General features: G+C 35.0%; 2 protein-coding genes across 2 annotated transcripts; both read right to left on the bottom strand.

Moving 5' to 3' along the window:
* Positions 1-7,090: 7,090 nt before the first annotated feature.
* On the bottom strand, positions 7,091-9,270 carry LOC145593837 (putative disease resistance protein At3g14460). The gene is made up of 2 exons (XM_081650206.1): positions 9,133-9,270; positions 7,091-8,851 (listed from the first exon to the last, which is right to left on the bottom strand). Exons 1-2 carry the CDS (start codon positions 9,268-9,270, stop codon positions 7,091-7,093), a joined length of 1,899 nt encoding a protein of 632 aa, XP_081506332.1.
* A 991-nt stretch (positions 9,271-10,261) lies between these two features.
* Positions 10,262-17,222, bottom strand: LOC145595189 (nuclear matrix constituent protein 1-like). Its single transcript, XM_081651569.1, has 8 exons — positions 16,689-17,222; positions 15,286-15,495; positions 14,546-14,799; positions 14,176-14,446; positions 14,014-14,097; positions 11,782-13,847; positions 11,001-11,160; positions 10,262-10,876 (listed from the first exon to the last, which is right to left on the bottom strand). The coding sequence occupies exons 1-8, from the start codon at positions 16,872-16,874 to the stop codon at positions 10,646-10,648; spliced, it is 3,462 nt and encodes a 1,153-aa protein (XP_081507695.1). The 5' UTR covers positions 16,875-17,222; the 3' UTR covers positions 10,262-10,645.
* Between the last annotated feature and the right edge of the window lie 6,396 nt (positions 17,223-23,618).

The raw sequence follows: 23,618 nt of genomic DNA, 5'->3' as shown, positions 1-23,618 counted from the left end.
AAGAATTAGTCGACTGTTGAATTATGAGAATTTTGTCAACATTTGAGAATTCTGGGTTTGAGCTCTAATTAGAGAGATGCCATTAAAAAAACGCCATTATTTTATTCTATCCTTCAACTACTTCTAATTTAGTTCAATAATACAGCTGCACTCAGAATGCACCAATTCATAAAATCTACCAAGCTACCCTAACTAGTTTGTTTTAAAATAGGCAAATAAATTAATTTCTGAACATAATCTGTTATAGGCTAGTGTTAGACTGTTAGCAACAATGTATAATTTGGTTTACTCAATTAGTCCTGGTGGTCGAGTCGAGATGGCATCCACAATTTGTTAATAGGTACATCTGTAGCTGTTATATCCATCAAGCTTATACCCTTGGAAACTAATTCATCTCTGATAAGGTCACTTTTATCATAATCCTTGTTCATCTTTGCTATGCGCCTTTCTTCAATCAGACTAAACAATTCTTCTTCAGTCATTTCAGCTCTGATTAAAGCTTTTTCCTTCAACTGCAACAAAACCTGCTTCAAAAGCAACCATGTTGACACTCTGCAGCAGGCTAAAGAGGGGAATGATGGAATAAAGATAAAACGTCGTATAAATATGGAAAATGTCATACCTCAGAATAAGGCTCCGGAGAGAGCAGCCCAAGAATATCTAAAATCTTCCTGACTGCCTCCTCCAACTCAATTAGAGACTTGGCAGCTAACAATTTTTGTTTACCTTCCATTTTCTGAAATCAGAAAATTAAAATTTACATCCATAAATCACACAGGGAGTTATTGAAAATAGCATTAGATAAACATTAACGAAAAAACTGTCAAAAATCTTTCATTTGAACTGAAGCCTCAGACTGTCCACTTGTGCTCGCATGCTGAAGCTCAGTGTTTCCACCATCAAATGACAATAAAGCTTCTCTACAGTCTTGCAAAGCCTGAAGATAAAAAAAAAAAAAAAAAAAGTAATATTGACAGTTATGTGGAAAAAAAAGCCTAACAGTGATAGTAGTCGTCACCAAATGTACATCAATGTCAACATATGTCGTACTAATCCACAGCTCTCTCCCTCTGGCCTTCCCCCTCGTACTAATCCACATCAATGTCAACATATCAGTAAGTGCTAACTCAACTATAAAATCCCTTGGTAATAACACTACTTAAATGTAAATCTACAACAGTGTAGTTTACAAGGATAATGCAATGAACAACAATTTTAACAGTTTTACAATTTTAACCAACAATTTCACAATTTCGAAACATTAATCAACAAATTAACAACTTTAATCGATAATTCAATGAACAATTTCACAGGTTCAATGAACAATATTACAACTGAACTCAACCAAAAAAAAAATTAAAACCTGAATCGAAGAGAGTTGAGACTGCTGTGTTAGCGACGAACTGTTTGTTTCTTTTTTTAAGTCTCTTGGAATCTATGTAATTCTCTCTAACATCATATAAAAGCCAGAACTTGTCTTTTATGATTCCTTGTCTTAACATCATACAAGTGATACAACGATATGTTCTTTACATGTGTATAATATGTTCTATCTGTGAAACGGCTGTACGATGCAAGGTAACCACGCCCGTAGAAACCACACACTGGTCTATTGACTATTGAGTTTCGGACCAAAATTAATCAATAACTATATACTTCGTATTAAAAGACACACTGAGTATATTATTTTACCTTAACAGAAATAAATATTGATTATTAAAAATTTCCTAATCAGTAAATTATTACAATAAATATACTTCGTATTAAAAGACACACTGAGTATATTATTTTACCTTAACAGAAATAAATATTGATTATTAAAAATTTCCTAATCAGTAAATTATTACAATAAGGCAGTGTATATTGTACTCAACTCAAAAAAAAAAAAAAAAAAAAAAAAAAAAAGTATATATAGTATTAGAATTTTTTTTTCCAAGATATGATAGATGAAATCTATTATCTCCATAGACATTACAAATCTTATAATATAATCTGATTCTACTAAGTAATCTATATATTTTACAATGAAAGTTATTATTTTAGAAATAAAATATGCAAAGTAATATAGTATATATATTTTATTTGAATATTCTCTTTACCAAGATATATATGATTAGTGCTTAAGATTCTTAATGTAGCTCTGCAATGAAAAAAAAAAAAAAAAATTGAAGAAAATAAATATTGGTATTATTAAATTTCCCTTATTATTGCGAGAATCAAGAAAAATATGAGAAATTGAGAAGAGAATGCACTTCTGTATTTCTGGGTGTTGCATCAAATGGATACAACTAGTATATACAAGTAGAGCTGTCAATTTGGGCATTCAAGTCGGGTTTGGGTCGAGTCAAATTAGGTCTCGGGTTAAATCAGGATCAGATTATGTCGGGTCAATCTAGCTACAGATCAGGTTCAGGTTGGGCCAATTTCATTTCAAGTTATAACGGGTCGTTCACCTTTTCGAATATAGGCGGGTTCAATTCGAGTTAAAATCAGATCTGGTTCAATTCCAGGTTCGGGTTGTGTTGAGTCGGGTTAGGATGGGTCAACAAGATGGTACATTCGGGTTCGGGTTCGACTTAGTGTTGAGTGCTTGAGTCTGGTTCTAGTTCAAGTTCAACTCTAATAAATATCGATGTGGCCAAGTTGAATTATATAATTACGCCTTCCATAATTTGATCAAGCACCATCAAGATTTTATTGAACCTATGTATGAGTAATAGAGAACAAAAGTTTCCACAAAAGTTATATAAGTTGAACAAAAGATTTTATTAAATCACATTGAGGGTTTACAGAATTATACCAGTATATAAACTGAATAAAAGGTATGTAAAATTTTATTAAACCTTCCATGACTCGAGTTCATGTTTTAATTGGGTCAGTAACTAGTTCAGGTTCGGATTGTTTTTGGGTCGGATTAAATCGGTTGACGGTTACTATAAGGTCGAGGGAAAATCGGGTTCAGGTCATAAAGTATTGGATCAAATGGGTATTCGGTTAAGATCAGGTCAGGTTCAAATCAGGTTACAAGTCACTAGTTTCACCCCATTGTTCGAGTACAGGGCTGGGTTAAGATCTTTCTCCGTTAAGGTCAGGTTCTCGGATCGGGTCAATTTTTGACAACTCTAGCTATAATCCACACTTTTTGAGGAAATTTTGAGGTTTTGGGCCCGGTGGCAAAAAGTGTTGAGATAGGTGATATATCTCGGGGTCATATAATGCCGTTTGAAACCATATATGATCATTATATGTTGTCATAAACGTACGTGATAAACTTGAGTTTACGAAATCGCTGCAAGTTGTGAACGGGTAAAATGACCGTTTATGGGCATATTGGACGATTCCACCAACCCAATTTGACTCCCGAAGGATATAAAGGACCATGGTAAACATCTCGACAATTTATATTTTCGAGCGAAAAAAGGTTAAAAAATTACAATATTGAAGGCTATAATCCACGTTTTTTTAGGAAATTTTGAGGTTTTGGGTCTGTGGCGAAAATCCTTAAGACCCTAAGGGATACATCTCGGGGTCATATAATGTCGTTTCAAACCATATATGATCATTATATGTTGTCATAAACGTCTGTGGTAGGCTTGAGTTTACAAAATCAGCGTAAGGTGCGAACGCGTAAAATGACAGTTTAAGGGCATATTGGTTGGTTCCACCGACCCAATTGGACTCTTGGAGGGTATTATGGACCATGGTAAATATCTCAACAATTTTTATTTCTGGGCGAAAAAAGGTAAAAAAAAATTACAAAATTAAAGACTATAATCCACGGTTTTTTAAGAAATTTTGAGGTTACAGGGCCCGGTGGCAAAAAGCCTTGAAACACTAAGGGATACATCTCGGGGTTATATAATGCCGTTTGAAACCATATATGTTCATTATATATTTTCATAAACGTCTGTGGTAGCTAGGCTTGAGTTTACGAAATCACTACAAGTTGTGAACGGGTAAAATGACCGTTTAAGGGCATATTGGATGGTTCCACCGACCCAATTTGACTCCCGGAGGATATTAGGGATCATGGTAAACATCTCGAAAATTTTTATTTCCGGGCGAAAAAAGGTAAAAAAAAGTACAAAATTGAAGTCTATAATCCACGCTTTTTGAGGAAAATTTGAGGTTTCGGAGCCCGGTGGCGAAAAGCCTTGAAACCCTAAGGGATACATCTCGGGGTCATATAATGTCGTTTCAAACCATATATGATCATTATAGGTTGTCATAAACGTCCGTCGTAGGCTTGAGTTTACGAAATCACTGCAAATTGTGAACGGGTAAAATGACCGTTTAAGGGCATATTAGATGGTTCCTCCGACCCAATTTGACTCCCGGAGGATATTAGGGACCATAGTATACATCTCGGCAATTTTTATTTACGGGCTAAAAAAGGTCAAAAATTACAAAATTGAAGGCTATAATCCATGTTTTTTGAGGAATTTTGAGGTTTCGGTGCCCGGTGGCAAACAACCTTGAGACCCTAAGGGATTCATCTCATGGTCATATAATGCCGTTTAAAACCACATATGATCATTATATGTTGTTATAAACGGTTGTGGTAGGCCCGAGTTTACAAAATCACTTCAAGTTGTGAATGGGTAAAATGACCGTTTAAGGGCATATTGGATGGTTCCACTGACCCAATTAGACTCTTGGAGGGTATTAGGGACCATGGTTAACATCTCGGCAATTTTTATTTACGGGCGAAAAAAGGTCAAAAAATTACAAAATTGAAGGCTATATAATCCACGCTTTTTGTGGAAAATTTGAGGTTTCGGGGCCCGGTGGCAAAAAACCTTGAAACCCTAAGGGATACATCTCGGGGTCATATAATGCCGTTTGAAACCATATATGACTATTATATGTTGTCATAAACGTTCGTGGTAGGCTTGAGTTTACGAAATCACTGCAAATTAAGAACGGGTAAAATGACCGTTTAAGGGCATATTGGATGGTTCCATCGACCCAATTGTATTCCCGGAGGATATTAGGGACCTAAACATCTTGGCAATTTTTAGTTTCGGGCGAAAGAAGGTCAAAAAAATACAATATTGAAGCCTATAATCCACGCTTTTTGAGGAAATTTGGAGGTTTCGGGGCCCGATGGCGAAAAGCCTTGAGACCCTAAGGGATACATCTCGAGGTCATATATTTCCATTTGAAACCACATATGATCATTATATGTTGTTATAAACGTTCGTGGTAGGCTTGATTTTACGAAATCACTTCAAGTTGTGAACGGGTAAAATGACCGTTTAATGGCATATTGGATGGTTCAACCGACCCTATTGGACTCTTGAAGGGTATTAGGGACCATGGTAAACATCTCGACAATTTTTATTTTCGGGCGAAAAAAGTTCAAAAAATTACAAAATTGAAAGCTGTAATCCATGTTTTTAAGGATTTTTGAGGTTTTGGGGCCCAGTGGCGAAATGTGGCAAAATTGAAGGCTATAATCCACCCCATTGTTCGACTTCATGATGGTTTCTGATCATTGTCGGTTAAGGTCGAGTATTCAGGTCAGGTTAGTTTTTGACAACTTTAGGGTCTCAATACTTTTCGCCACCGGGCCCAGAAACTTCAAAGATTCCTCAAATATAGCCTTTAATTTTGTAATTTTTTGACTTTTTTTTCGCCCAGAAATAAAAATTGCCGAGATGTTTACCATGGTCCTTAATACCCTCCGAGAGTTTAACTGGGTGGGTGGAACCATCCAATTTGCCTTTAAATGGTCATTTTACCTATTTTCGTACATGCCTCTTGTATTGGCTATAAGCTCTCACGTGGCCTTTACGTTGCCGTATAATGGTCATATATGAGTCCACACAATATTATATGATCCCGGAATTCATCCCGTAGTGTTTCGTGGAATTCCAACACCAGCTCCCGACACCTCCTAAATCGCTCCTATTTCGTGTATTATAGTAGAGTTGTCGATTCGGGTATTCAAGTCATATTTGGGTTGGGTCAAATCATGTCTCGGGTTAATTTAGGGTCTGGTTATGTCGGGTCAATCTAGCCTCATATTAGGTTCAAGTTCTGGTGGAGTCAATTCGGTTGAGTTTATTCTGGGTTGTTCACCTTCTCGGATATATGACGGGTTCAATTCGAGCCAAATTCAGATCGCATTCAATTTCAGGTTCGGGTTGTGTGTGAGTCAGGTTTGTGTGGGTTAATAGATGGTACATTCGGGTTCGAGTTAGTGTTGAGTTGAGTTTTGGTTCAAGTTCAATTCCAATAAATTAAATATCGATGTGCTCAAGTTGAACCTATATAATTACGCCTTCCATAATTTGATCAGCTTTATCAAGATTTTATTAAACCTATATATGAGTAATAGAGAACAAAAGACATACAAGCTAAATCAGATTGTGGTTTTATAGATATGTACCAGTATATAAGTTGAACAAAAGGCATATGAATTTTATTAAATCTTCCATGACTCGGGTACAGGTTCTAATTTGGTCAGGAACTAGTTCAGGTACAAATTGTTGTTGGGTCGGATTGAATCGGTTGACGGTTACTCTCAGGTCGGGAGCAGGTTTGGGTTCAGGTCAAAAAGTATTGGATCAAATCGGTTTTCAGTTAACATATGGTCAGGTTTAGGACGGATTACAGCCTTACAGGTCACTAGTTTCACCCCACTGTCCGGGTGCAGGTTGGGTTCAAATCATTGCCGGTTCGGATCGAGTTTTTGAGTTGAGGCAGTTTTTGACAGCTCTATATACAAGAGTGCAGGCTAAAAAGAAGTAGGGCCCTTAAGCTAAACAAGGAAACAAAATATAATGACTAATACTCTCCTAACTATCCTAATAATTCCATTCAATTATTCAAATATGTCTATCTATTAATTAAAAAAATTGCTCCAAGATTCATGACTTATCCTTAAAAAAATATGGAAATCTTACGTAGTTTTATGAGGAACAGAAATAAATAAATAATAAATAATGGTTTTTAACATAAATAAAAGATTTGATGTGTCCTTCCATAATATAATATATAATCAAATGCATATTTTTAAAATGCTGTTTTGGCAAATAAACTTTATAGTGTTAATTTTGAAATAATTATTAAAATTGTTAGACATTCACCTAGGCATATAAGCCCAACTGTCAAATCTACTTTCATTGTAGGGATTAAGTTTCTTGAGGAGCTTGTTGCCAATTTCACACACATGTTCCTGACAATTCTGTATCAACACATCCTTAAGCTTGGAAGGTAAGCAGCTTTCATCTCCCAAGGATTCGAGCTTCGGACAATGCTTAACATAAAGTTCAGTCAAGTTGGGGAGGAGGTTCCAGGATATGGATTTCAGAGATTGGAAATGACTGATTTCCAACATAGACAAGGATGAGGGTAGCTGAAGATCTGAACTAGGAATGCACTCCACTAAAGCTGATGAGAAGCCTGTATCGCGAAGTCTAAGATCTTGGAGGGAATCGAGGAGGCCTAATCCCCACTCCTCGAGTGGCTGCTTTATGCTCATGTGTTCGATGTGAAGTTCTTCAAGGGACCTAGGAAGACCCCCTCCTGGAAAAGACTGGATGTTGGGACACTTTTCAAGGCTCAAGTATTTTAGAGAGGTAAAATTTTGTATCTGATTGGGAAGGCCACTAAAATTAGCATTGTCTTTGATCATAAGCTTTTTTATAGTAGGAAGAATTAGATCCTCTGGCAATGACAGAAGTTTAGGACATTCTGCTATTCTTAATACAGCTAGATGAGCAAGTTTCAAGGGAGTTTCAAGGTTTTTGTCAATCCTGTTAATCATCAGAGACTTGAGAGATTCGCAATTGTGTATCTTCAACCAACTAATCTTCTCCGGAATATCAAGAGTTGTCAGAGACTTACAATCAGAGATGTAGATGTTTTGTACATTAGAGGTCGCGGAAGATGATTTGTTGAGTTCCACAGACTGTATGTCATCACAATTATAAATCTGCAACCGGGTAAGTGTGGCAGGTATCTGATGTAATTTCAAAAGGGAGTGACAATCTGATATGAAGACAGTCTGACAAGAATTTGGCAAAGCAAAGCCTGTGACTTCTGTGACATCAGGAAGGTCCATTGATTCTGAACAAATGATACTAGATGCAGTAGACATCTGCAATGCTTTACATTTAATTATGGACAGGTTCTCGAGCAGAGGGAGGCTTGTAAGTGTGACATTTAACTGATGGCAATATGAGACTGAAATCTTTTTTAATGAAAGGAGAGAGGGAGGTAAACACCCCTGCAGTGATTCACAATGCGAAAGTGAAAGCTGCTCGAGGTGTGGGAATGCCACCATACTATGCTGCTCGAGGTGTGGGAATGCCACCATACTAGTGCTGTCAACTGATGCTGAGTGCAACCACTTCTTCCAGGAACTCATATGAGAGAATGCTAGAGTTGTCAACGCCGGAAAAGGATTTAAAGACTGTCCATAGAATTCAGGACCAACCTTCTTTATATTGTCCATTCTTTCAACTCGAAGCTCCTTTAAAGAGGGTAGCAATCCTAGTGGTGGCAAGCTTTCACAGCTCACACAATCCATCAAAATTACGCGAACCATGCATTTGAAAAATCTGTTTCCTAAGCAAGCAGGGAATGCTAAGCCCTGCTTGCATCCTTTAAACTCACAGACTTTCATGCAATTGTGAGGCTGCCGCCACTTCATACCTTTTTTGGTGTTGCCCTCAACCTCAACACTAAAGATGATACAGTCGGAAAGACCCAAGTCGCTAGCTTGGGTCTGAATATCTTGCATGCGGCTGCTCATCTCTTCAATCCTGGATGATGAAAGGTCTCCGCCTAAATGTTGAAAGTGTTGCACATCTCTAGAGTCACCAGCTGAAACGCTCTTCAACTTATCAAAGAAACAGAAAAGTGAGGCATATATAATTAGTTGTTAAAGGAAGAATTTCATGAGCTATTATACATAATGGCTTTGTACATAATACAAGTACGTAGTATAATGATAAAAGAACATACAGGTATGAAGTATGATAAAATGCCATTAACCCGGATCATATTTTACACTCTACAAGACTACAGTTGTGATAGCTTGTACATAGAACTGTGGTAAACAAGAGGATGTTTAAGGCTATCACAAATCAATAAGGATCACAACGAGAAACTTGAGCTTACATGATCGAGGTAGTGTGTGTGGAACACGAACACACAGCCTACTCGACTACTCATGTTACTGAAATAGGTACCAATCTGCTCAAATAAGCTCAAGAAAACCTTTTGTTTGTGAAGATGGTCTATTTCTTTGCACCCCATTTTAGGTTCTCTTTCTTTCTTTTTTTTATTAATGGCTGAAGTTCAGCAACTAATATGATTCTTAGTAAATTTCATTTATGAATACAAACAAATCAGATCTATATAAATACGAGGATAAAAGAAAGGAAGAAAGAAAGAAAGAAGAAAGCTGAGATAGATCAATACACACCTTTTTTCTAATTGACCCAAGAATATTATTACATCCAATATCCTTGTTCATTTCATGAAGTTCTTGAGTTTGAGCAACAAAGTCATCCAAAATACCCTCCAAATTGTAAGCCAAGTCTTTTAAATGTTCTAACCATACCTTGATAAGCTTGTTTTGACATTGCCTCTGCTCAGCTTCACTTAACAGCGGTTCGATCATCATTAGTATTTTCTCCCATTCTTGAAAGCAGTCTGTTGAGTTGTTTTATCCCTCCCTCAACAACAAACTGACTCACCCCTACAGATGCCAGTTTTTCAATAACTAGTTGAACAGATGCCGCGACAAATATATCTCCGGTCTCCATGTTTGATTCTTCGACGATCAATAGCTGCTCAAATCAAGCAAATGAAAATGATTATGAGATCAGAATGTCAACTGTGGTGAAGAAGTGGCCTTTGGTAAGCTGTTTGGGTTACAGCATAAATCTGTATTATTCTGATTTATATAACCATAAATCACAATTACTAAAGTCAACTTCATTGATTGTTTTTTTTATACATTTTGCCATTTTGGGAATTAATCAACAATGGAGTAATAATGTTATCATTATTATTACATTAACTTAAATTTTAGTGTCATGTTATCATGGTCATTGATTTTACTTCATACTTGTATTAATTTAACCAGCATTTCCTCGAATACGTAAAATTTTCAATTTTCAAAATTTTCCTACTTAAAACTCAATAACATCAAACTCCAAACCTTAATAACTCGTAAAGATGATTGAACACAGGTAAGGTATCGACAATTAGAGCAAAAGTCCTCACATAAGGAGAATTATGCAAGAGAATACAAAATGAGCAAAAGATTTCAATCATCTCCAAACCAATGATACAAACAAATTTGACATTCACTAAAAAATGTGGTAAGCTAAGTCCTGCGTAAAAAAAACGCACAGGCCCACGACTACACTCATCTAAGCTCCTGTAAATAATAGACAGAAGACACCCCATTACTCCTACCAGAAAGCACCAGACACAGACTAAACGGAACTCTTCCTAAAACTTTGTATAGAGATTCTGTGGCTCACAACTCTAGGTTCAATATGCTAATACACAAGTACATGGACATTCCCAAATGGAAGAATTAAGGGGATAATAATCAATGGTGACGAAATTGAAGAACAAACGCTTAATCAGCTGATAATTGATGCTTCTATACGTGCCATCATGTAGTCAAGAATTTCCACAGCTTCTTTCCTATTGAAGCTTCACCTGGATGCTCAGCCTCTTCATCATCATCGTCATCATCATCCTCTTCCTCCGCAACACTACCATCTTCATCACCATACTCACCATGTCTATCAGGAGTTCCATTTACCTCTTCACTCTGCATAATGCTTTTGACCTTCCTTTTAGGTACAGGAGTAGTGTATATGTTTGTCTCCTCAACCTGAACCTGTCAGTGATGATGAAAAAAAAAAATCACCAAGATGGTACAAGATAAATATTCTTTGACTACTTATAAAAGAGTTTTGCTTAGAAATAAGCAACAATACAAGACTGCACACAATAGTCCTCACCTCCATCAAGTTTATACTCGTTGCACCATCTTCACTAGCAACTCCGGCTGAATGTGAGGGCCCAGGTTTTGAATTTCCATCTAAAATCTCCCTTTGTGCATCTTCATCATTACCTTTACTTGCATCAGATGCTATGTTTACAGCTGCACCTGTGGCAACTCTAAAACCAACATAAACCCCAGGTAAGAATCAAACCTTCACATGATGCATAATCACACTGACAAACCATCTCTGACTTCAAACCAATTCATCATATTTTTAAGGAAATACCAAAACATTTTTGTTAAAAAAAATAATAATAATTAGTAAAAAAACAAACACAAAATTTTTGCAGATTTAGAGCAGTGTTTCCACCCAAAACTCATTAAACCAAAATTTTTGCTGATAATTAACTAGTTTTGCAGATTTAGAGCAGTGTTTCCATCACATAAACATCTAGTTCAAATGCTTGACCACCCAAAACTCAATAAACCAAACAAAATACACAATACAACACGAGATAAGAGGTGTAGATTTCCTTCTCTGAACAAATTGCAAATATATGGACAGGTAAAACAAAATTAGTCAAAAGATAGAAAGTTAGCTTAAGCATATGAACCACAGCTGAAAGGTTAGGATACATCATTAATAAGATCCAAGCATTTTGTAGTTGCCTTCTCACTTGTTTATTATTTGTTTTAATATGCTTCTCAATCGTTTATAGTTGGGGCAGAAGAAAAGGTTAAAACCCCTGACATCATTAAACAGACGAAAATAGAATAAAATTCATAATAATACTTACTTCTTTGGCCTCCGGAGATTATATCGTCTTTCAGCAGGCGCTTGCACACCCGCAGAGACTTTTCGTCGCCTCGTCCTAGGACCTCCAGCAGCAACACTATCGGAACGCCCTTCACTTTCCCCATCATCCTGCTCACTTGCAGTAGCTTGTGAAGTAAGAGCACGACCACGTTTTCTTCCCTTTTTTCTATTTTCTTTGTCTGCAAGACTAGAAACCTCCCGACTCCCACCATCCATATGAGTAGAGTCTTCAGCATCACCATTTGGATGCTCACTAACACTTGGCTCAATTGAATCACCAACAATGTCCTTAGCATCTTTAATTACGTCCTTCACTGAGCGTGTCCTGACTCTGAGTCTTTCTCTCTTTCCAGCTCTGTGTTGACCTGAGTTCTGGGAAGGTTCAGGCTCCTTACCACTGTCATTATTACCCCACGCTCCAACCGAAGGATCTTGATCACCTTCTACCTCCCTGACATTCTCATCAACCGCTGCCTGCACATCTAATGAATCACTAGCCATCCTAAATGACAATTCTTGCACTTCTTCAACATTATCATGTTTATCAGAAGCAAGTCCTGCATTAGCATCCTGGTCTACTGGGGAGCCATCCGTTGCAGCTGGCTCTTCTCTTTTGATAGGTGATAAGTTCAGTATCTTCTGTGTGCATTTCCGCAACCAAGACACGGTTTTCCCTGGGGTAAATGACTCCACATTTCCACGAACAGGGGACTCAGGTGAATGGAGATTCTCTTTAAAGCTGTTTCGGATATAATCTTCAGCCAGCTTTGGCAGAGGAAGAATCTCCCGATTCTCCATATCATTTAAAAATTGAAGATCAGAAAGCATAAATTCACGGGTTACTTCACCACATTGTTCACAACTCTTAAATCTCTGGACAAATGCAACGAACCTCTCCCTCTCCTTTACAAGCTGCTCTCTCTGTTCCTTTAATTTGTTGCTAAGAGCAAAAAGCTCATCAACATCCTTCTGAATTTCAAGTCTACGCCCTTCCAAGTCTTTCTTACTAGCAGACACTTCTTCTGTTTGCTTTGCAATCCTCCTTTGCTCTTCTTTCAAGTCCGCCATTCCCCTTTCAGCTATTTCTCGCAAGTAATTTAGGTTATTCTGCTCCTTTTCTCTCTCTTCCTCAAACAAATGCTCTCTTTCAGAAAGATTTATTTCCTTCTCTTCAATCACCTTCCGCATTTCAATCTCGAGGTCTCTTTTCTTCCGTTCAAGATCATCAATCATCTTTCTCTTCTCGGTCTCTTCTCTCTCTGACAACAGTGACTTCTGATACTCCATATGAGCTGCAAATGAATCCTTTTCCAATTCAAAAGCTTTAAGCTCACTTTCCAACTTCTTCTCAGAAGCCATACTCTCGTTTCTCAATCTTTCCTCTTCCAAATGTCTCCATTTTTCCCATTTCTCTTTCTCTTCTGTTAACTTTTTCAGCTCCTGTTCAACTTCTGCCTTCTTCTCATCCAGCGACTCCCAATCTTGCTCAAATGCCATTCTTTCCTGTTTCAACTCAGCAGCTTCTTTCAAAAGTACTTCCTTCTGTGATCTGCATTCATCTATCTCTCGCTTTAATTCAGACTGGAGACGCACATGCTCTGATTTCTCTTCTTCAGTCACTCTAAGCTCTTCCTTCTCTTGTTGTATACGCAACATCTGTTTCTCGTTGGCAGCTTTGATATTTTCCAGTTCTTCCTTGAGCTTAAGTAAGTTTTCAGAGTCAATCAGTATCTGCTTCTTTTCCTTCTCTAATTGTTTATTCTCTTCCCTAGCAATCTTTTCTTTTTCCTTCAATGCTTTGGTTTTTGATTCTAAGTCCTTCTCTTTCTCCTTGCACTTCTCCAATTTCTTGTCCAGAGCCTGTTCACGCTTTGCGATTTTTTCTTCCGCATGACTGATATCAGCTTCCTTTTTCTCCAATTCAATGACCTTACCTTTCAATTCTTCATCAACAGATCTCCTCTTCTTATCCATCTCAAACTCAAATTCCTGCTTCTTAACATCTAACTGAGCATTGTGCTCATCAAGAAGACGTTGGAGCTCATTCTGCAGGAGGTCAGAAAAACATCAAGTTAAAAGTCAATGCTACAACAATTTAACAGCTTGTTTATACACAGACTCACTACACATTGAGCAGTTACAAATGCCTCTGGCATGAAAAGGCAAAAACGTTCGGACACGAATATATATCACCAAATAATTGAAAGTTCACCTTTTCTCTCTCATTAAGTTGTTCTTCCCGAACAGATAACTCTTTCTCTTTTCCTTCAATTCTCAATTTCATAGCATCAATTTCCTGCAAACTCAAAAACAATCAGATCAGCAACTATTACAAACTAAACTTTAGATAGGCAAGTTTATTTAGTAAATTCACCTTCTCTTTTACAGTCAAGCTAGATAGCCTCTGGCTTATATCCTCCTCTTTCTTCTTCAAATCCATATTAGCTTTATCTATCTTCTTTTGTACCTCTGCCAGTTCTAACTCTTTCTGCTTGCAGCCCTTATCGATTTCATTGGCTCTCTCTTCCCTTTGATTAAGAATTCTCCGAGCCTCACATAATCTCTCTTCTCCTTCTTGTAACTTCCTCTCCCATTCTAGCAAGTCTTCTCTTTGTTTAGACAAAGTAGCATCATGTGCGTCTTTCCTATTGAAAAAAACAATAATATATTTGTTAGGTTATATTGAGCACAAATAATTAGCATGGACATTTATATAAGAGATATAACACAAGTCTATCACATACTCTGAGTTAAAAGACAATCGCTCCCTTCGAAGAGCACTTTCTCGACTTTCTAAATCTTGCATTTTTCTCTCTATCTCAGAGCTCTTTCTGCTTGCCTCTGCATACTTAACGTCAGCCGCACGCAATTTTGCTTCAACTTCTAAAGATTTTTCTTCAATGTTAGCTGCCAGAGAATTGGCTTTGGCCAATTTTGAATCAGCAGTAAATTTAATTTCAGCATATTCTGACCGCATCTCCCGCAAGGCCTTCTCCAGCTACAATAACCAACAATTGACAATTTTAGCCAATAATGCATCCCAGAATCCAATAATAATACAAGTTTAAATTTAAAATTAATAGAAGCATGCTTCCTATTGTACAAACTAAATACATAAGATGGCCACCAAATGTATGAATATGTTTGTCTATGAAACACTGACAATAAGAGAGTCGTAAAAATGCAGCCACTAACACCAAAGTAATTACAGGAGTCATAAACTCAGAAGCACACACACAAATCTGAAGAATGACTAGTTTGATACTTTGATATATGCCATTAGAGCTCTAAGTGATAATTCATAATGCAAGTATAAACTACGTGAACAATAGAGCATATTTAGCACAAAAAGCAGAAAGCAAATTGATTTCTGAAATACAAACGGACAATCAATGCATAAGCTCGTCTTCTAAGGGTAAAAATGAGTAAAGGAGTAAATGAGTAATTGAGTGAAAATCTCAAGAAAGGAGGTAAATAATCTTACATCTTTAACACACTGTTTCTCCACACCCAGTGCCTTCCTTAGATCTTCCTCCCTCTTCTCAAGATCAGATATTGCAATCAGATGAGCTGCCTGCTCTCGTTTAAGTGCATCCTTCTGCTCAGCTAATGCATGCTGGAGATCTTCAAACTTAGAACTCCATTCCTTCTTCTCAATCAAGAGAAGTCCCATGTTGTATTGGTATTCAAATAACTGTAAGAAAAAATCACATGATCAAAAACATGCAGACAAAAACTCTACACAGAACTTAGCATGCATAAGTGTTGCCACACAGAACTAATAACCAGATTTTAGACAACTTCACATAAACTAACAAGCGAGCCAAAATGCTTCTCTAATAACAAGCCAGGCAGATAGCGTTAACTTATGCTCCCCTGAATTTTCTCCCAACAACCAATTTTGCAGAATATGACTATTCATATAAATTGAATGACAAAGTTCAACTGATCCTGGAAACCTTTACTTTTCTGTAGCCAAGACAGGAGATTTTCAAAACAAGAAACTAATTGGGCTCATTCAGGTGGATTTTCCTTGGTCCAATTAGAGATGAGTTGAAAGCGGTTAATGGGGAAGTGGTCCCTGGACTATATTGGTTCTTCTGGAGAAAATGAGACGGGAGAAGAAGATAACAGACGAGTAAAATGAGCGACTAAAAAAGAAGATAGGCTTACAAGAATAATGTTGGCAGGAATCTACCCCAAAACTAGCAGCTCCCTAAATCAATGACCATCAATTCAAGCAACAAACCAGCTTTGTAAATCCAATTATAGCCCATAAAAACAACTAAACAAGGCAATGGAGCTACAATAGGATCTAAAACTCCTAAAAATGGGATATTATCACTATCCCTTAGATGAAGTAGGTTTTTAATTATAAATAATATCCAAAGTTCCTAAATTTTCGCCGAAAAAGACCACAAATCACACCACCTTACATTCACCATACCTTAACAATTCAAGGTCGATCGACATTTTGGTACAACGGAAGAAGCAATCAACCCAATGCACCTCACATCCGCTACACCTATTACTTCACTGACTACAATACATACACAGCTTCAAGCTTCTTCTTTTATTGAGTGGGGAATTCCAATTAAAATATGGCAAAAAACAACTAATTCTCAACCTTACTCAAGTAGACCCAACATTCATTAATATTATACTTCAAACAATAAGGAGTACTTATATCGTTAAGCAAAACTACAAATCTACACAAATCAGAGCACAAAATACAAAAATTGATGGATTAAAAAAAAAAAAAAGTAAGACCCACAAAAATAAAGTAAAAACAGAGAAACCCAGGTGAGCAAAAACTCATAATTCATGAAAAAAACAGGGAAATTAAGTAATTAAGATAAAACAGAGATAATTAGCAAATAAACCCACCTCATTTTCAAGCTTAGCAGTTCTTTCATCCAAATCTTCGACATCGTCTCCATCCCTAACAACAATCGCACCTCCATTTTCAGAAATTCGCGCGCTAGAATTCGAATTCGGCACTGGAGTTTTCTGATTCTCTCTCCTCGGCGACAAAGACCAACCCGAAAAAACCTTCTTCTGGGGTGTAAACATTGCTTCAAACTACAATTGAACCGATTTACAGCAGCAGAATTCAACCCAGTAACTCAACTTCATCAAAAAAGATGAAGAATTTTGATTAAAGCAAATCAAGATTTGAATATCTTGAAAACCAACCAAAAACCCTAACCCTAGAATTTCGAAATCAGGCGAAAAAATCAAAGGATAAGACAATAAAACCCCCAGAAAACGCCGGACTTGAAAGTTGAGAATCAAATTCACCGGCGAAACGAAGAAGAAAGACGTTTGAAATCCGATAACGTCTCTCCCAACGAACACTTTCTCTCTCTAAAAAGTTTCTCTCTCTAGAAGAATACTTTATTCTCTCTCCTACTTAGCCACCTTTCGTGGAGCGCGGGGATCAGTCACGTTCGTGTTATTTATTTCTTTTTTTTTATAATTTTTTATTGTAAATAAAAAAATACGAGTACAGTATAAAAAAAAACCATAAAGATTCCGACAGCAATTTTGTGCTGTGAAAAAGACATTTTTACCCTTGAGTGTTTGGAGTTGTAGCATTATATTTAGGGGTAATTTGGGAAGTTTAACGGTCTGCTTTTTTGGACTGAACATGGGTTGCTTGGGGTGAAGTGATGAATTGTCGAAAATACCCTCATCCATCTTATTAGTGTTAAGGGTGTTAAGGGCATTTTAGTCATTTGAGATGACGGAATGATAAAGAAAGAATATACGAAATTGAAATGCCACGGTGTTGACGGGCTGTTATGTAGCATTATATGAAAATTATTAAATTTTAAAAAAAAAAAAAAAATTAAAGGAAGGTTTAAACTTTGGGAAATGAAGATGTGAATGACTTTATGAGGATAAGAATCACTTTTACTATCCATTTAATTAATTATTTAATTAATATACTACGAGTATAGTTTTTTTATTTGAGGGCCATCATTCATTATTCATTTATACAATTTGGCAAATTGCACTTTACTCTTTGGATAGGAGAATTTAGTTATTTATTGGTAAAAAAGGACAAAAGTGGTAAAAATGTGCAACACAAACTCTTACATGAATTTGGTGCCTTCTAAAGAATAGTAACTTTGAAGGCAAATTGTTAATGAATGTACTATAAAATGTCATTGTTTGATAAAATGTCATTTTGTATGTGTCATTGTCTTGGGGAAATAGTCTTTAACTATTTTTCTCTATTAAGTACTACACTACTTTTTTTTTCATCTTATAAAAAGACAACATTATTGACAATGAAGAATAACTCAAATGGTTAGAGCTAGGGGCGGATACAACTCACACAGTGGGTATGCAAGTGCATAGCTCTAAATTTTTATTTAAACTTTAGGCAAAGATATTAGTGTTTTTAATCTAGTTATTGACTCTTACTCGTAGTTGTGGAAGGTAGTGTAGTCTATTGTTCGAATCTAAATACACCTTTGGCTCAAACATTCTAGTCTATGTTATTTCCTTTGTTATATTTTTAATCTCATATTTAACTAAAATAGCCTAATGAAATTTGGATTTGAGTGATTAATTTTATGCATATCCTATATGTAAATTCTAGATACCTAGTTATAGCTCCCCTCCCAATTTTAGGATATAGTTCATTATCAAAACCTTAAAAGCTATTCTTTTCAAGGTTCAAAGGGTGATATTACTTCAAACCATTTATGAGCATGATTTTCATGGAGATAAAGAATTGGATGTAAAAGTTATAGTGAATATAACAGTGATCTCGAAGACTCGTATGATAGTACCTTTGGAGCAAGTTTAGGGTTTGGATACTTTTACGACTTTTTTCCATAACGTGAACAAGGTTCAGATAAATTAGGACTGAAAAGACATGATTGTTCAAAAGGATAAAGTCCTAATCCTGTACTAATTAGGAGTGATGTTTTATGTATGCAATGTGTTTCACAACTCGATGTTTATATTATTACGAGTGATTTATTTCCAAATCTCCATACTATGCAAATTTTTTTGAGATAAGCTTATTATACGATAATTATAAATACAAAGTTATAAACTATGAATTTAGTTTGGTAAACTACTCAAAGAAGCCTTTACAACTTTTCCAACTTCAATGTTACAAGCATTAAACAAAAAAATATATAGTATAAAAAGATGTCGTTAGTAAAGAAAGGTCAACATCATATGCTATTTCGTTATTGTAAAAAAAAAAAAAAATCATCATATGCTATTTTGACCATTCTTATTTGTTGGGTCAAAAAGTAAATTTAAAAAAAAAAAAAAAAAAAAAAAAAAAAAAAAAAAAAAAAAAAAAAAAAAAAACCAAATTGAACTCATAAATTAGGCCAAAAAGTAGGTCGATTAAAAAAGAATTTGGCCCAAAAATAAAATGACCCAAACGAAAACAACCCAAACAAAAATTCGATTGCAAGCCTAATATTCAAAGTCGGTGTACTTGACTATTTTCTCTCATCCCTCTCGTCACTCACTATAGTCGTGTCATGGTCGAATATGCTCTATCATTCTCACCTTAAAAAATAGAGGACCTCATTTTCGACATACCACCTCCATTTTTACTTGATTGAGCTATTGTAAGAGGAAAACAACAGCTTTTTCGAGACAGCTCGGGTACATGCGGACTACGCCGTAGAAATAAGTTTGCAGTTCGACCAGTTCAACCTGGACACGGATAGGATCATGTTGGGAAGAGAAGGTTTAGTGTGAGTCCGTTTCACGTGAGTCTGGTTTTTATTGCATACTCCCATCTCCTACCCACTGTCACTGCCAGCCCCTGTCGGCAGCCGGCGACCTTCTCCCTCCCAACCCCCGGTGCCGACGACCCTCCCCCACCACTGACCCAAAAGAGCCCCAACAAACACGATTTTACAGTCGTCAATTGATGAAGCATAGCCACAACTCCACCACCACCGACCCAAAAGAGCCCAACCGACCCTCCTCCATCCTCCTCAACCTAGAAACGCAGCAATTAACAACCCACCTTCCTCAAATCGCAGCAATTAAACACCACCGTCATCAAACGCTAAACGCTAAACCCACCGTCGACGTGCTGCGATTTGGCTGCACTTTGATGGCTGCGATTTAATGGTTCGATTTGAAGGAGTTGATGGTTCGATTTGGTTGTGCTTTAGATGTATGTAGCGATTTGGTTTGATGGCGATTTGATGGTGGTTGTGGTAGGATTGAGGTCTCGCCATTTTCATAGAGGAGAGAGAAAATGTGAATGGTGGGTTGTTGAGGAGAGAGAAAGAGAGGAAGGAAGGAGGGGTTTTAATACCTGACCATTATAATCTAATTTCTGACATATTTAACCTATAATCTGATATATATATAACCTATTTTCTGATATTTTTATTCTATTTTCTAATATATATAACCTATTTTCTGACAATTGTAATATAGTATATGATATTTATAATCTAATACCTGACCATTATAATCTAATTTCTGACCGTAATAATCTAATATCTGACTATTATTATCTAATTTCTGACCATTAAGATTTTTTTTAGGAGTTCCAAAATAGGCAAATCGAATAATGTTTGTTTTACTAGTCTATGTGTTATTAGGTTATGTTATTTTAAATCGAATTCAATCTTAGGTGTGCTGCTATTGAATTATTAGACTACTAGCAAAATGGCTAACAATAATTTTTATAAGTGATTTCAAATATAATAAATAAATTAAATAAAAATTATTTATAAATTAATAAATTACGTGAAACTACCTATATAATTAGGTGTATTACATAGTTGATATTAGATTATATCATCTTTCTGACATACCGCCCCCATTTCTACTCGAGGAGGCCGTGAAGACAGAACTACTATGGAATGAAAACAATACCTTCATTCAGAATGCTAGTGTGCAGTCGGGCTATTATGGAATGAAAACAATACGTTCATTTAGAATGCTAGTGTGCAGTCAGACTTTCCATTGGGCATAAAGTTACAGCTTGACCAGTTCATTCACGACGATTATTGTGGGCAACGTTGATGAGTATCATTACGCAGATAGACTCGCTGGAAATTATGTTGAGTTCTTCGGGTAAAAACAAAGGGCGAATCTAGCAATTTATATAGATGAGTCCAAATTAAATCAAAATTAAATAAATTTTATTAAAGTTATTTATAAATTAACAAATTACATGAAACTACGTATATACTAGGTGTGAAGCCCGTGCGACGCACGGGTTTATTTTTAAGATTATTTAAGATTTGTGTCTTATTAAATACTAATAATAAAAAAAAGATTAGAAGACAATATAATAGTTGGTAAGAGTTGTGTTTTGTGTTCATTTTGGATTTGGATTGCAAATATGAAATTTGTTAAGAGGAAAGAATGCTTTAATTTACATCTGTTTTACAAGCGTTAAAATATCAACTTCTTTAGAGTTGATTTCTTCGGGTCCAATCTTAATACTTATATAGAAAGAATATTATAAAAAAAAATAAAATTATTGAAATAACATACCTCCATAAATCTTAGTAAATCGTAATTGATAATAATAATAATAATAATAATAATAATAATAATAATAATAATAATATATACAAATATATTAAAATAATAATTACTATTTATCTTCTATTTTAATTGAATCTCCAATTTCGTTAACAACCATGCCAACCACATCTTGTAGGACAAAGTGATGTACGAAACAAAAAAAAATAATTAAAAAAAATAGTTAAACAAAAGATAACACTATAGAAATTTTTTTTAAATAAAAATAGAAAATCTGTAAAAATATATATCGAGGAGTGTAGCATTACTACGGAACTTATCTAACTAATAAAAATATATAATCAAAGGGAATTGTAGGACAAATTTTCCTTTGATTGAAGCATGGACATAATCACCCTACATATGCAAAAAATATTGTAAGTTAAAATAATATGGTAAGTTACACAATAAATTTTCAAAAAACAATTATATATTATTATTAAAAATAAAATTAAAGGCATACCTCTTCGTCAATTAAAACCATGTCAAAACTAATCAAACTATTATGTTTCCGAAAGTTCAATATATCAAAAAGCCTTGATACGCGTACTTTAATTTTCCAATCATTTTTGGAAGAATTAAGTTCGTTCTCGAATCAACGAAGTAGACCTAAGAAAACAATGCAATGAAAAAAAAATACGGAGTAGTTTTTTTTTTTTTTTTTTTTTTTTTGAAAGGAAAAATACGGAGTAGTTAAAAATAATATTATTTGTGAATACACCCATCTTGCACTGTATTGGTAATAAGAATGGTTTGAGAACACATTTTTACAATTATTTTAACTTCTTATTTCTTAATCAAATAACATAGTTGACCCCAAAAGAAAAACACATAGGATGATACGAATAAGGAAAGCACGCCTCTCTTTTTAAACTTCACATTACAATGCATCTCTATTTTGATCTAGAAGTAATTGAAAAGGCAGTGGTACAACATTAATCAAACATTAGGTTGTGATCTATAGACCTAATTTACTATCAATAAACATATAGGCTAGGTGAAAAACATTGATAAATAGCAACTGTTACAACATACAATAAAATAGTAAATCTTGGATGACAATAACAATGGTGATAAAAACAGAAGACTTAAAAAAGTGTAGTGATGCTTTTTTCATCCCACGACCTTACTTCCCCATGCAACCTCATCATATTCATTGTTAATTCATAAAAAAAATTGAGTTTAAGGAATTAGACGCACATTTTCTTAAACCACAATATAAAGTCGTAAATTGCTTTGTATGAAGTATTGTGTGATTCTTTGGTAGTGCGTGGATTAAATTAATGCCTATTTATAATAATAACAAATCATAAGCTAATTAAAAACAATTCATATCTTTTTCCTAACTTAAATTGAAATCATTATTATCTTTTTCCTAATTAATTTTTTTTCCCTTAGAAATAACAATCATATGCATGTAGGTGAAAAGGATTAATTTTTTAAGTTTTTTTTTTTTTTTTTTTTTTTTTTTTTTTTTTTTTTGAGTACATAAAGATAGATGATAATTATCAATACTTTTATTTCTTTATTTATTTAAGAAAATACACTATTTATTTACATAAAGAATAATATGGAGTAATTTGCTTGTTAAACGCATGGAATCAGCATTAGATGGCAATTATTTAAGAGATAATTATATAAATATGAAATAATAATGGATGAAACATAGTCAACTACACTTACATGCGCTCTAGCAATCTAATACATGCAACGAAGTGAGTAATTTATGTAAATAACAACTTTCCACAATAAGGAAGTTTCCAAGTGTTGACGCAAAAAGTGGTATAGTATGTGTCAATGTGTGTTATGTTTGATAATTTAAGTTTACTTTTTTTAATTATGATAAACATTAATATGCATGTAGGATCAATTTGATGAATTGGATTGTTATTTTTCATCCTAACTTTTATAATTTTAATATTTTTAAACCTATGTGGCATACATTAAATTCCAATCCTTCATTGCACATTTATGTGGCGCTCTATAATTTTTTTAAAATAACAAAATCCTACGTGACTCTATAAAAACGCGGGAAAAAACTCCCCCTTATATATATATATTAGATTATATTGCACATTGTTTACCCATATATTTACTAGTACTGATAGATTAATTAATCATAATTTTATATCACTTTATATATATTAAAAAATCAATTGTTAATTATATTATTATTTTTTCATCTTTCAAATATTATATAACAAACTTATTTTTTGGATTGTATCTAAAATCATTACGCACTTGACTTCAAGGCTACCCTAAAATCTTTACGTTTAAACT

Source organism: Chenopodium album, chromosome 19 (genome assembly GCF_948465745.1).
Source record: "Chenopodium album chromosome 19, dcCheAlbu1.1, whole genome shotgun sequence".
Classification (NCBI taxonomy): domain Eukaryota; kingdom Viridiplantae; phylum Streptophyta; class Magnoliopsida; order Caryophyllales; family Amaranthaceae; genus Chenopodium; species Chenopodium album.
This window is presented reverse-complemented; position numbering and strand designations above follow the sequence as displayed.

Excerpts from the sequence above, each read along its gene's own strand:
- LOC145593837 (XM_081650206.1), bottom strand. The coding sequence starts at position 9,270 with ATGGGGTGCAAAGAAATAGACCATCTTCACAAACAAAAGGTTTTCTTG. Across the intron at positions 8,852-9,132 it reads ACACACACTACCTCGATCAT|TTGAAGAGCGTTTCAGCTGG; the intron begins GTAAGCTCAAGT and ends TTCTTTGATAAG.
- LOC145595189 (XM_081651569.1), bottom strand. The coding sequence starts at position 16,874 with ATGTTTACACCCCAGAAGAAGGTTTTTTCGGGTTGGTCTTTGTCGCCG. Across the intron at positions 15,496-16,688 it reads CTGCTAAGCTTGAAAATGAG|TTATTTGAATACCAATACAA; the intron begins GTGGGTTTATTT and ends TTTTTCTTACAG. Across the intron at positions 13,848-14,013 it reads AACTTAATGAGAGAGAAAAG|AATGAGCTCCAACGTCTTCT; the intron begins GTGAACTTTCAA and ends GACCTCCTGCAG.